This window comes from Hylobates moloch, unplaced genomic scaffold (assembly GCF_009828535.3).
Source record: "Hylobates moloch isolate HMO894 unplaced genomic scaffold, HMol_V3 SCAFFOLD_17, whole genome shotgun sequence".
NCBI classification, from domain to species: Eukaryota; Metazoa; Chordata; class Mammalia; order Primates; family Hylobatidae; genus Hylobates; species Hylobates moloch.
In genome coordinates this window covers 77,939,018-77,953,014 of record NW_026652292.1, presented here as the reverse complement: position 1 = coordinate 77,953,014, position 13,997 = coordinate 77,939,018, and the positions used below count along the sequence as shown (strand labels likewise).

At 54.5% G+C, this 13,997-nt stretch overlaps 1 protein-coding gene across 7 annotated transcripts in view; it reads left to right on the top strand.

Moving 5' to 3' along the window:
• The window catches only part of PPP2R2C (protein phosphatase 2 regulatory subunit Bgamma), a 244,447-nt gene that overhangs the window by 181,992 nt on the left and 48,458 nt on the right, over positions 1-13,997 (top strand). For 4 of the 7 annotated variants that reach the window (XM_032135887.2, XM_058429969.1, XM_032135886.2 and 1 more), the window contains 4 exons: positions 4,121-4,218; positions 6,657-6,822; positions 9,228-9,340; positions 12,506-12,683. In XM_032135887.2, the coding sequence (XP_031991778.1) occupies positions 4,121-4,218; positions 6,657-6,822; positions 9,228-9,340; positions 12,506-12,683 (555 nt within the window). Of the gene's footprint in view, positions 1-2,449; positions 2,469-3,341; positions 3,444-3,606; positions 3,626-4,120; positions 4,219-6,656; positions 6,823-9,227; positions 9,341-12,505; positions 12,684-13,997 lie in introns of those variants that run through there. The other 3 variants (XM_058429968.1, XM_032135889.2, XM_058429967.1) reach the window with 3 other exon arrangements.

Genomic DNA, 13,997 nt, shown 5'->3' with positions numbered 1-13,997 from the left:
TAGCTCCTTCGTTGGCCAGAGGAAGCAGTGCTCGGGCAAGAGGGGATCTGAGGTCTGGTGCTGGTTCTGTAGATGTTTGCAGGGAGCGACTGGCAGGACTGGTAGGCGGGACCATCCACAGTGAGGTTGGGCCCCCAGATCCATCGCCACATTGCGGAGCTTGTGGCTGTTAATTCTGTGGCAGCCAGGAGCACAGGTGACCGGGAGCTTTAGTTTCCATCCAGTACATTTTGGTGATTCATTATTCCTGGAGTCCTCTTCTTCTCTTCCTCCCTCTCACCTCCTTGTCTCACTTGAACCTCTAATCCTGGGAAAGCTCCACCATAAGCACACCACAGATAATGAAACCAAGGCTCAGAGAAGTTGTGTGGCTTACCCAAGACCACACAGCTGAGGCACTGGAGCCAAGACTCCAACCAGCACTTCTGTCTGCAAAGAGCTCATGGCGTCGTCTCTCGTGGAGGGAGCCTCCATCTCCTCTGCTGCCAAATGGAAATCACAGTAGTGTCTCCCGCAGGGGCTGGCGTGAGGTTAAAGGAGGTAGCAGATATGAAAATGACATATAAACTGTAAATTGCCCACAGACATTAGTGTGTGTTACCTGGTAACCACCCAGCATTTGTGGACTGTATCTGCTTGGGATAGCAATAGTTATATTGGCATTTTAATTTAATAGCATTGTTATGTTCCCATCGTAAAAATAATATACACTATGTGTATGCCCACCCTTATCAAATTATATACATTCAGTATGTGCAGTGTTTTATACATTGATTGTACCTCAATACAGCTACAAAAAAAATGATGTAACTTCATTATAGAAAATCTAGAAAATATGGACAAGTTGAAAGAGGAGGAAATATTATTTTGTTCCAGCTACCCTAAAGCTACCTCTGTTCACATTTTGGAGAATTCTCTTCCAGCTTTTTTCCCCACTGCCCAGTTTCTTTGCTTATTTCACATGGCTATGATCACTGATGTAGATCATTACAAGCATTTTATACCCAATTTTATATCCTGTTCCTTCACCCTTAGGGGGTTTTAATATGAAATAGCAAGAACCAGCGCCCCGTCAGGGGCCCTAGCACAGCTGGGCTGTGTGGTTCTGGCTTCCGCCCAGACGTATCTGGGCGTCCCTGGGCCAAGGCAGGCTGCCCCACAGAGGGACAATGTCAGTACAGCTGGGACCTGACCCTGTTCTGACTCCATGCCCGGTGGGCGTCTCCGTGTTCCCACAGAGCTGCTTTTCTTGTCTTGTCTTTTTAAGTTTAATGACATGTGCATCTGTCTTGATGGATGGATGGATACGTCCGGCCCGTCATCCCACTTCTAACCACCCTCTCTCACTCTTTTCTATTGCCTCAAAGCTGGCATTGACTCATGGCTCAGAAGGCCAGTGCAGGCCAGGAGCTGTCCTAAAAGGCCCGGACTGGAAAAAGAAAAGGCATTTCTTGGATAGATATCTCTGGCGTGGCTGCTGCGTACAGGCACCATTTGAAGCCGTGAATTAAGCCTGAGACTCCTGCCCTCGTGGAGTTTACGTTCTGGCCAGGAAGACAGCCAACAGCTGATAAAAGCCTTTACAGAAAGAAAAACATCAGATTAGGTTGGGGCAGGGATGGTCAGGGTGTCCTGGATGAGGGCGCTGGGGTGCAGACAGCAATTTCAGCAAGGTGGTCCAAGCTGTGCTCACAGGGAAGGCAGCAGTCGGGCGGAATTGGAAGAATAGGAAGGAGCTGTACTGGTGCCCACGGGAAAACCACTGCAGGCCGAGAGAGCAGATCTTGGGACAGAAGGTGGCCAGGACTTTTGGGAAAGGGCAAAGAGCCTGGCATTTGGAGGGGAATAAGCAGGTGGAGAGCAGTAGATGAGGCTGGGGAAGGGGAGGAGGTACCTTTTGCTGAGTTAAAAACGCAAGACCCCGTGCATACAACAGTAAACGTTTTCATCATCTTGCATCTGCGATTCTGTGGTCTGGGCTTGGCTGGGCTTGCCCTGCTCTGTGGGCCAGCGGGGCCCGCTCTTCCTCCTCCCCCTCAGGGACCAGTGGGCCAGCCTGCGCAGGTCCTGCTCCTGGCACCGCCAGAGGCACGGATGGCAACCCCCAGTACATAAGCGCCTTTGCATCTCTGCTTGCGGCTTGTCGAATTGCCGTTCTGCAGGCCAAAGCAAAACACAGGGACAAGCCCAGAATCAAGGTGGCGGGCAGAGAACAGGCTACCTGGCCCACAGTGGGAGGGGTGAAGGTTTGGCTCTGGATGCCGCCCACCCGGGCCGAGAGGGGTGGGGGCTGCTTTTAGAACAGTCTGTGCTTTTCTCTGAGTATACAATGGGAGCTGCTGGAGGGTTTTGAGCAGGGGAGTGCCAGGATCAGTCCTGGGTGTTACCAGTCTCTCTCCTGCCAGTCTGTTGAGGCTACGTCATAGCCAGGCCAGGGAGAAAGAGCTGTGGCAGTCATCCAGTGAGAGGTGGGAGAGCGGCTGGCATCCTGATACGCTGTGAAGGCTGAGCGGGCAGGATGGGATGTGGGGTGTGTGTGTGTGTGTGTGTGTGTGTGTGTGTGTGTGAGAGAGAGAGAGAGAGAGAGAGAGAGAGAGAACGAGCAACTCCAAGGCTTGGGCCTGAGCAAGTGAACGATAGAGCTGTCATCACCTGAGACTGGGGAAGCTGCAGAGGATGAGGTTGAGGAGGAATCGGAATTCAGTTATGGCGACCAATGAAGGGTTTTGAATAGAGGGATACAGGGATGCACTGGCTCAGGAGTTCGGCCATCACGTTGGCCGCCAGAGGGAGAACAGAGGCTGGGACAGGGAACCCCACGGAGTGTCCTTTCTGTGGCTACAGGGAGCAATGGTCAGATCTGTGGCTTGTTTGAAAGTAGATCCATTTTGCTAAAGGTGGTATCAGAGATTTTGGAGCCTACAGAATCCAGGCCAAGAGAGCAGAGAACGACAGAGGTCCCATTCATAGCAGCGGGCCATCCCGGGCTCCTACTAGCTGTTGCTGCTTGGGCCTATGGGGATGGTATTCTAGAACTTTCCATCTTCCAAGACATACTGGAAATGTGGATTTTTATAGGAAATCTTCTACTTTTCAAATATTAAGAATGACTTCAAATTAAAAGTAATAATCATTTTGGGGCTGCAGTAAAACTTGTTGGTGAAGAAGGCCTCAGGCTTCAGGCTGGTGAGCCGTCCTCCAGCGGGGTTCCTCTTCCAGGCCAGGGCCCCATCCTCCCCTGCTCTCCCCCACTCTCAGGGCTGGCCACCCAGAATGTGCAGGCCACTCATCTCTGTGACTCATAGAGCTTGAGAATGTTGGTGACGGAAGGGGTATTCTCCTAGTTCCCACATGCCAAAAGTGGGGCTTGGAGATGGGGCTGTCTTTTTTCTCCAAATACTTGCCCATCCAGGAAGGCCAGCCCTGGGCATTGAAGACTCCAGGTATGGGGGTGACTCCATAAGGAAAGGTTCCTGAGAGACCTGAAGAAACATGGTTGGGATGAAGTGCAGGGAGGATCAGGGCAGGCAGGGCTGAGCTCCGCTTCTGTGAGCAGAGATTAGAGAGCGATCCCAGAGGCCTGCCTGGAGGTGGGGCCACAGAGCAGGAGTCTGAAGGAGAGGAGGTAATTCACCTCTATCCTACTGTGTGGGAAGCCCTGAGTGGGCCCCTAGCAGAGGGTTGCCTTGCTGATCTATGGAGATATTGGGAAGGGCTTCCCTGACCCAGGTTGCTGGAGCATGGGGGCCTGGGTGGCAGGGGTGGGGGTGGGAGATTCAAGACAGGAGGACGAGGCCACATCCAGGTGGCTTCAGATACCACCGTGAGTCCCATAGAGTATCCAGTTACTATAATGTCTGCCAGCCACTGTCGCCCCAGGCCTGTGCCAAGTCCCGAGATCTCTGTCCTGCAGCCAGTGCAGAGGGAAGAGGAGGGCAGGAGGGGACAGGTTAGTGGCCCCTCACTGATGCTCCTGACCCCTCAGGCTCCCTGCTGCCTCCTGCCCAGGGCTGTGGGGCCTCTGGGAGTGGGGAGCTCGCCATTGCTGTGGCACTGTTGAGCGCCCGGGAGAGGCGGGTTCTGACAGCTACCCCTTCCCGTCTTGCTGTTCCCCTCCCAGCTGACATCATCTCTACCGTTGAGTTCAACCACACGGGAGAGCTGCTGGCCACAGGTGACAAGGGCGGCCGGGTCGTCATCTTCCAGCGGGAACCAGAGGTGCGAAGCCCTGGGTCTGGTGGGAGTTGGGAGGGGTGGGGAGCAGAGTCAGGTGGGAGGCGGGCATGGTGGGAGGGGGTAAGGATAAGGGGGATAAGAGGTGATGTGGTGAGAGGTGGTAGGGGACTATACTCCAACCCACAAGAGGGCTTTTAACTGACAGGAGGTGTGGGGTGTCCTGCCTGCATCGCATCTCCCAGGGGCACGGATTCCAGGGGTGGGAATGGGATGCCCTGGAATGCCGAGGTGGGAGTGGTGGGCGGTGGCGGGGGGAGTGCACCGGGTGGGCTGGCAAAGCCAGGTTCTGAGCCCCCTGCCCTCAGCCGATGTTTGCGGAGAGCTCCTTGCATCCCACGCTCTGTCCTAGACCCCGGATGAATGGTCAGGATGTGGCACAGGCAGCTGCCGCCCCAGCTTGTGCCTTCAGTGAAACCTTCCTCTGCCTGGGTGACCTGCATTGTCCTGGCCAGACTGGGGAGTGGGAGGACTCCACTCTTGCCCAGCTGTCACAGCCCTCAGGCTGAGCTAGGTGGTTTTTGCTCAGGCCTGGGCCCTTGTCCTCACCTCTGTCCTCACCCCCACCCCCGGGGGCTTGTTGTCCAGCAGAACTCTGGGTAAGACAGCAGTGGCCTGGGCAACCTGCCCAGGACCACGTTTCTGGAACACTGAAAGAGCTTCGGGACAAAAGCCCATTTACTGAGAACACTTGCTAAGTATTCTGGAGTTGCTTCTCGTTTACTCTGCACTGCTCACCTCCGAGGGTCAGATCCACACCCCTGTGACAGATGCGGAAACTCAGAGAAGCCACCCAGCTAGTGAACAGCAGACCAGGGATGGAAGCCCGGCTGCCTGACGCCAGGACAGTGGCCAGCAACGTCACACACCACCCGGCCTCAGAGAGGGGCGTCTCCCCCAGCAAATATGGACTGTGCCTGAAATTAGATGCAGACGACATCCGGGAAACCAAGGAGGAGGGAGGAGGGGATGGAGCAGGAGAAGCAGGGGAGGGGAGGGGAGGGGAGGAGGAGAAGAAAAGGTGGAGAAGGGGAGGTAGGAGGGAGGGGAGGAACCCGGGGCGAAAAGAGGACCTGTGGAATCATCTTTCCCCCCATTCACTCCTGAGCATGGCCCACAAGCTGAGGCTCCTTGAGTCTGACTTCATCTTGGTGGCTCACGTAACCCTCCTCACGGTGACCCTATGGGTGTAATGCAGTGCGGCTACTCCCCTCATTTTACAGATGAGGAGCCCAGAGTGCAAAGGGTTAAAATAGTTGACAAGGGGCACATCCTAGCTGCAAATCAGTTCCTCAAACACAGCACTCGGCCAGCACCTGTGGGCTTCACCCGATGCACCAGATGTCCCACCAGGAACTGCTAAGCTCAGCCTTCTTTTTGCCAAGCTGCAGAAAGAGATTAGATTGGTTGATGCAATTTTCTTCATTTTGAATTTTTCTCCTTTAGTGTTTTCTTCCTTCTGGTCCCACTGACCTTTGTCATAGCGAGTGCTCATGGGAAGTGAAGTGAATTAGAGGCAAAAATATTGGAGAACTTTGAAGCTTTTCAAAAGCAAGACAGGGATAGAAATACAAAAATAGATACTTTAAAAAATTACCAAGAAATCGTGAAATTGTTCTGGGCTGAATGTCTCCATTTGTCCCTGGTTGGGGTTTCGTGTTGTCGTATGAACCTGAACTCTCTCCTGCGAACGTGGTCCCTGGCGCACACAGTGGACTCACCACCTGACTATTTTGGGAGCTCCACGGTGAAGGGGTCTTTACTAGAAGGAGCTCTGCTGCCTAAACCAGGCCGAGCCCTGCTGAGGAAAGCCAGGGACAGATTCTAACCCAGGTCTGACTTTGCCAGACATTCTGTCCCAATGTTAAAGTCTGCTCCCAAATTGATTTATTCCTCAAGTCAGGCCTGAGTTGGACACGTGGAATCCAGGAGCAGGTCGGGGCCCAAGACACGAGGGTGGCCAGAGCCTCAGCCTTGGCATCAGGCAGGCCTCAGCAGAGGGGTGCTGGCCGGAGAGTGACCTCACGGCTCTGGGAAGTCACGTCCCCTCTGAGTCTGTTTGCTGGTCTGTGAAATGGGGAGAGTCGTGGTGCTCAAGCAGAGGAGGCCTGGAGGGTAGAATGCGATGGTGGGGGGAGGACTTAGGGGGGTGTCCAGCATGTAGCAGGTGCTGGGGAACATTCCCATTAGCAAGTTAGCTGGCTCGGGTGTGCGTGTTTCACCGCACAGGAGCAGGGCTTGTCCCTGGCACACTGCAAGTCACGGGCCGGTTAAACTGCAGAGAGTTTCATTTGACCCTCGAATTGGATCCCTGGCACGGCTTGGCACCTGGTCCCACGGCCGGCCCTGCTGGGTCCCCGGAGGTCCGAGCCGTCGCCCTGCAGGTCACGGTGCTCAGGTCCCTTCTCCGGGTTTCCCTGCAGAGTAAAAATGCGCCCCACAGCCAGGGCGAGTACGACGTCTACAGCACTTTCCAGAGCCATGAGCCGGAGTTTGACTATCTCAAGAGCCTGGAGATAGAGGAGAAGATCAACAAGATCAAGTGGCTCCCACAGCAGAACGCCGCCCACTCGCTCCTGTCCACCAACGGTGAGGCGCCGCCCGGCCTGGCATGCGTGGGCATGGGCCGTAGATGTTTCTACCAAATGCTGGTTTGTATTTCACTTATATTGTGAGCATTTTTCTATGTCTTCAGAACGCCTAGAAAATAATATCCTTTTTGAGTGCGTGTAAATCCCATGAGTGAGTATGCCAGACCCCCTCGGACGCTCCCCGTGGCTGGACACAGGGCTGCCCCCTGCTGTGAATAGAGCCCTCCGAGCCATCTTTGTAAGCCTTTGCTTTGGGGTGAGGGAGTGTGATGGACAAGGATGCAGGTTGCAGACACAGAGGACACTTGACACAAAATGAACCCCTCCTCCGCACACCGAATCCAGAATCCCAGACTGGGGCTGTCACCGCGGCCTTGTGGGGCAGTGGGAGGAGCCTTGGTTTAGGACCCTGGCCGGCCTCTTCATCCTCCTGCCTCAGGGAGGGGCATGTGCCCCTCGGGCACCGGAGGCTCTCGGCCTGACACCTGCTTCCCAGGCTCCACTCTGAGGGAGTGGCTGGGGCTGTCCTGCGTGGCTCACCATGGGCCTGGGTCCCCCGCTCACGCCCCCTGCCCATCCTCCTTTACCTGGGCCCCCTGCTGACCCAGGCAGCCTGGGGTCAGGTAGGACTCACCTGGATTCTTTTTTTTCTTTTCTTTTTTTCTTTTTTTGAGAGACAAGAGTCTTGTTCTGTCACCCAGGCTGGGGTAGAGTGGCGCGATCTCTGCTCACGGCAACCTCCACCTCCCGGGTTCAAGCAATTCTTCTGCCTCAGCCTCCTGAGTAGCTGGAATTATAGGCGTCCGCCACCATGCCCAGCTAATTTTTGTATTTTTTAGTAGAGACGGGGTTTCACTACATGTTGGCCAGGTGGATCTCGAACTCCTGACCTCAGCTGATCCGCCTGCCTCAGCCTCCCAAAGTGCTGGGATTATAGGCATGAGCCACTGCGCCCAGCTAGGACACACCTGGATTCTGTCCCTGCCCTGCCTCCCTTGGGCAGTGGCCTTGCTTTCCTGAGCCCCAGCAGGGTGGACACAGCTCCCTTCTGGGGTCCGTGAAATGGTGCCCACTCAACCCCCTGAGAACAGTAACTGCTGCACGAGCACCAGCCAGGCTTCGAGGCGCTGTCCCCACGCCTTCCCCGAGGACGTCCACGCTCCTCAGCCGGGCCTCCAAGGCTTTCCTGAACGTGACTAGGCTCAGCTCCTGCCAGCCCACCTGTGCCTGAGGCTATCCTTGCCCTTACCTGGCCAACTCCCTCCTCATCCCATAAGCCTTGCTGAGTGCCAGCCTTTTCTGACCTCTCCACTGAGCCAGGCATCCCTCCTGTGACACCTCGGCTCTTCTTAACTCCGGTTCACCCCCTCTCTGGGCACCTGCTGTTCTAATGGTGTTCTCCCACCAGGCACCTCAAAGGCAGGGTCTGTGTCCCCTAAGGGGCCCTGCCCAGCAAATCTATCACCTGAGCCATCAGGGCATGAGAGGTCCTCCCGAAAGGCAGGCCCTGGGGGACAGGAGCCTCGGGTGAGTGCTAAGCCCCATGCACCTGCTCCTTTTAAAAATATTTAAGAAGGACGTGTCAGCCACGTGCGGTGGCTCATGCCTGTAATCTCAGCACTTTGGGAGGCCGAGATGGATGGATTACTTGAGCCGAGGAGTTTGAGACCAGCCTGGGCAACGTGGTGAGACTCTTATCTCTACAAAAAAATAAAATATTAGCCAGGTGTGGTGGTGAGCGCCTGTAGTCCCAGCTACTCAGGAGGCTGAGATTGAAGGATCATCTGAGACCAGTAAAGTCAAGGCTGTGGCGAGCTGAGATGGTGCCACTGCACTCCAGCCTGGGTAATGTGAGTGAGACCCTGTCTCAAAAGAAAAAAAAAAAAAAAGACACGTCACTTTCTTCCTGCCTCTCTGGAGAAAAGGTCATCTTTCAGCACTCCCTACACTCCGCTCCCCTCCAAGCTTCCCACCCTGGTTTTGAATCCTGGCTTCACTCTTTCCTAATGGCAGGGCCTTGGGTACCTTTCAAATGCTCCACTGACACCAGTTCTCTTCCCAGTTCCTTCTCATCAACATGGTGCTGTTTGTTTTGACTCCTGTAGTAGTCAGGGTTCTCCAGAGGAAAAGAATCAGTAGGGTATGAGAGTGAGAAAGAGAAAGGGGGATTTATTTTAAGGAAGTGGCTCATGTGACTGCGGAGGCTGGCCAGTCCGAAATCTGCAGGGAGGCCGAAGGCTGAAGGCCTCGAGACAGAACTGCAGTTCTGGTCTGAAGCCGTCTGTTGGCAGAACCCCCTCTTTCCCCAGGAGGTGCCTCATGATCTCACCTTCTAAAGTGGATCTTCTGTTCCATCCGGCTGGCTAATTATGTGACTCGCTTTATTTTCTTCTGTTTTTAAAGATAAAACTATCAAATTATGGAAGATTACCGAACGAGATAAAAGACCCGAAGGATACAACCTGAAGGATGAAGAGGGGAAACTTAAGGACCTGTCCACGGTGACGTCACTGCAGGTGAGCTCTGGTGAGGGGGAAGCAGGCACACGCCTCTTTATTACACCTGAGGATTTTAGGGCTGGAAAAGCCTTTGAGATTTGAGCCAGAGTCAGGTGCAGACCCTGGTTAGGGCTGGAAAAGCCTTTGAGATTTGAGCCAGAGTCAGGTGCAGACCCTGCTGGGCGGCCACAGGCGTCTCCCTGCCCCTTGCCTCAGTTTCCTCACCAGCAGCATAGAGATGACCACGTTTCTTCTAGGCATCTTGTGAGCATGCAGGGGTGGTGCATAGCTATAAAGTGCTTTTTGCCTATAGCTGAGGGTGGAGAGCAAGGCAGATAATCCCTTGTTATAAGAAGGGGGAAACTGAGGCCCAGAGAGAGACAGCAACTCACCTAAAACTGCTCAGCTGAGTGAGTAGGCAGAGGCAGAAAGAGAATGGGTCAGCAGAGCTTTGTGGCTCCTGAGTCCTTTACTGAGGGCAGAAGGAAGCCTGGACCGTGTGAGGCCTTCAGCATCTACAAAGGCCTGAAACAGACATGGCCTGAAACAGACATACCCTGAAACAGACACACACGTGCCCAGCATCCAGTGAGCTGCCATAAATATAAAGCGGTAGTCATTGCTCTTCCTGAGAAGAAGAAATAAATGTTTAAATACATTGGCCTAAATGACTGGCAAATTGCACAAATAAATTCTGAGGAAGTGGGCAGCCGATTAGCTTCGATGTTGAGTAATGAGGGTGCTGGTGCCCCCTGCCCCACCCCCAGTCCCAAGAAAGTTTATGAGGGTTTCATCTAGAGGGAAGGATACAGTGATCACATCTTGATCACCCTGGTGTTTGGGGCAGAGCCAGTGGCCTTCATAAAATTCCTGTTTATGTCCCTCCCAGCATTGGAGGTTTTTCTTTGTAAGTCACACACATCCGAACACACTTAACTGTCACTGAGAACGTGGGTGCCCTGGTCTGTCCTCATCCTGCCTCTCACCTTGTTTGCTTCCGATTTCACCCACGCCACGCTAACCCTGCACAGCGTTCTACTCACCCTGCGCAGTTCACACTGGAGGCAGCTGTTTACTGAGGAGCTGCTCCACGCTAGGCCCTGGGCTAGCCCTTGGGGCCCTAGAGGTGAGCAAGGTTCAACTCAGTACCTGTCCCCAAAGTGTCCCCAGCCCCCGAGGAAACAGATATGGAATGACCATCACGCTGGCGGTCAGTGCAGTGACAGAGGAACACAGAGAGGCCGTGGGCACCCCAGGAGGCCTTTCTCTACTTTATCAATTTGGTGAACTCCCATCCATCCCATAAAACCCTACTGGCCTTCACCTCTGTAAAGCCTTTCTGCACAGTCCAGATGAAAATTGTGATCTTTCCTGTGTCCCCTCTTGCCTTTTGGATCCGACACTGTCTGTCCTTAGTGTTTGTATCTTCCTTGCCCCTCACCTTGACTAGACTGTGGCTTCTGCGGAGGCAGCATGTTTTACTCATGAAACCCCCAAACCTTCAGGGAAGGTTTCCTTTCTCTCTTCTTCTCTTTACTAAAAAAACTGGCTTTGAGCTCTGGTTTGGTGGATGGCAGCCAATGGCTGGAGCACTGGACAAATTGGGTCCCAAGGCTGCCTGGAGAAAACAGAAAGCAATGATGCCAGAAGGAAGGGGGCGGCGGACTGAGATGCCAAGACTTTGCTGGGCCAGTGATGCTCTGCTCTTCTCCAGAGCACTTGGACTCCCTCTCTCTCCTGAGAGTCCAGGGATCCCCAGGGTGGGCAGTGGCTGCACCCCAAAGGAAGGGAAGGTTAGCAGCTTACCTAAAATATCCGACACAGGAATACATGCAGGGAGGACGCCTTGGAGGAGTCCAGACACACTAACACCAACTCCCAGGCACACAACCTAGAAGCAAAGACACAGAGGCAACAACGCAAGAACCACCCAGAGCCAGGCTGTCACTCACGCCAGTGCTGCACGCACACACACACACACTCATGCATGCACATACACGTATACTCAGTCATGCGTGCACACTCACATGCACACTCATATGCACACACTCATACATGCACTCTCAGCCATGTACACTCCCACACACACACGCTGGGTGCCCTGGTGTGTGGGAAAATTTAGTGTGGGCTGCAGAGCTGCCTCTGCTCCAAAGGAGCTCAGTGCTTGTCACTCCGACTGCAGCACCAAGGCTGTCACCTCCCATCTCAAGTGTTCCCTGAGAGCTCAGGGACACAGCCCATTCATTCATTCACTCACACATTCACTCATTCACTGGAGAGTCTCTCTGCTAGGCCTTGGACTGAGCACCAGAGAGACAGAGAGATAAACAAGAGGTGACGCCTCACTCCCGTAGCTGGTCCCTAGTCCACTGGGAAAGCTGATGGGACCAGATGACAGCCTCAGGGTTGGTCAGGGCTGTGCAAGGGACCTTCAGGGCTGTGAAAGCTCAGTGTCTGATGCCATGGCAAGGACTCCTCACACCAGCCGTCCGAGATGAAAGTACGTATGAGTCAGGCTAACTCCACCGCTGTAACAAAACACCAGCAGTCCAGGGCCGAGCACGGAAATGCATTTCTCACTATGGGAAGGTTCAGCGTGGATGTGCTGGTTGGGACACAGCTCTCCTGCGGGATCCTTCCATCCCCATCCCGTGAGTCTCAGTCCCTAAGGCTTGGGTCCTCACCTTCCAGGTGGGGAAGGTGCTCCCGCTGCTTAGCTGCATCAGGGCCAGGTATCACTTTGCTCATATCCCATTGGTCAGAACTAGTCATGTGGCCATGTCTGGGCACAAAGGCTGCTGGGAAATGTAGTCCACAAGTAGACAGCTGTTTCCCAGTGACAGCACTGCATTGCAGGAGGGAGGCGAGGAGGCTTGGCAGACAATTGGCTGGCTCTGCCACAGTATCTTTTCATTTCATTTTAGAGTTGAGGAAATTGGGGTATAGGAGGGTTCAGCCACTTATTCACAGACCCACAGCAGGTAAGCATCCATGCCTCTCTTGCAGGGCTGGTGGGCGGCGGGCATTTGCCATCTGTCACTGCCTATTTCAGACCACGGAGGATCAGGATGGACGCCCACCCCTGTGTTCCGGCCTCCGGTTGGGATCACATGCTCATGGCATGCTATGTCCTGATGCCACCACCTGGCCTTCACCTCCTCCCTGCCTCCTCATCCTCTACAGGTGCCGGTGCTGAAGCCCATGGATCTGATGGTGGAGGTGAGCCCTCGGAGGATCTTTGCCAATGGCCACACCTACCACATCAACTCCATCTCCGTCAACAGTGACTGCGAGACCTACATGTCGGCAGATGACCTGCGCATCAACCTCTGGCACCTGGCCATCACTGACAGGAGCTTCAGTATCCTTCACTGTGGCCCAGCCGGTGCCTCCCATGGGCAGAGTAGCTTCCGGTGGGTGGTGGGTTTGGTTTGATTGGCAGCCAGCTGGTTTGGGGGTGGCTGCATTGTTTAACTTCTTCAGTGAGGCACCTCTGGCTCCTAGTGTGTGTGTGAGGCCCAGATACAGAATCATATGTCACGTCTGTTTCTGAAAACCTCAAAGTCACGGTTGCTGAGCATTGCACCCATCACCTCCTCCAGCATGGTCATGAGCCCCTCATCCTAGGGCCTCACCAGGGGCCAGGAAGGAGACAGAGTTCAGGGTTCAGCTGCTCTGGACGAGGGACTGCTGGCCTTGCTCAGTGTCCACTGAAGGCCCCTCGGGGCCCTCCCCACTGGGGCCCAAGGCAGGCTGTGTTAGCATAGGAGCACCAGCACTGGAGCCCCAACCAGGGCTTCAGGTAACAACCAGGGTGTCAGAAGCCCAGCTGGGCTGGGGTCCTGAGGGCCCCCTGCTCAGTGTTCTCTTGTGTCAGGGCAAGCTAGGGGCAGCAGCATTGACGATTCCCCCGAATGCTGGGGAGAGAGCTGGTGATGACATGAGCACCGGCCTGCAGGCGGGGCGAGGCTTGGCCTGCCAGGGGGCTGGTGGGTGGGCAGGCAGGTTGCTGTGATGTCACTATTCTGCATACAACCAATGATAATAATAACTATAATAACACACAGTGAGGCTCTATGTGCCAGGCTCTGTGACTAACATCAACAAGCATTCATTTTAACTCATTTCATCTTCACAACAACCCTGTGAGGTAGGTACTATTATGTCTCCTTTACAGATGAAGAAACTGAGTCACAGAGCACTCAAGTTAACTTGCTCAAAGCTCACAACCAGCAAGTGTCAAAGCTGGGCCTGAAACCCAGGCCTTCAGGCCCCAGACTCCCTGCTTCTAACCTCCATACCACACTGCCCTTTGTGGAGGATGCCGCCCACGTGTGTCTTGGAAGGGGTGGGAAGACCCTCCTGAGAGCCTCCATGCAACCAGATGGCCTCCTGACTCCAGGCAGCCTGGGCACCCAGCAGTGGTCAGGAGTGGGCTGTGTCCCTCGGAGCAGTAGAAGCTGGGATAGCTGTGGGGAGCAGGGGAGGCAGGGAGCAGTCCTGGAAGGGTGAAAGAGTAACAAATGGCTTTTGTGGGCTGAGAGCCAGGCACAGCCAGAGACCCCTGGGCAGGGAGACCCTCGGAAAACAGCAGGAAGGGAACAGAGCAAAGCATCGGATGTCCCCTGAGCCAGCCAGAGGGTGTGGGGCACATGTGTGGGCTTCGGAGGCAGAA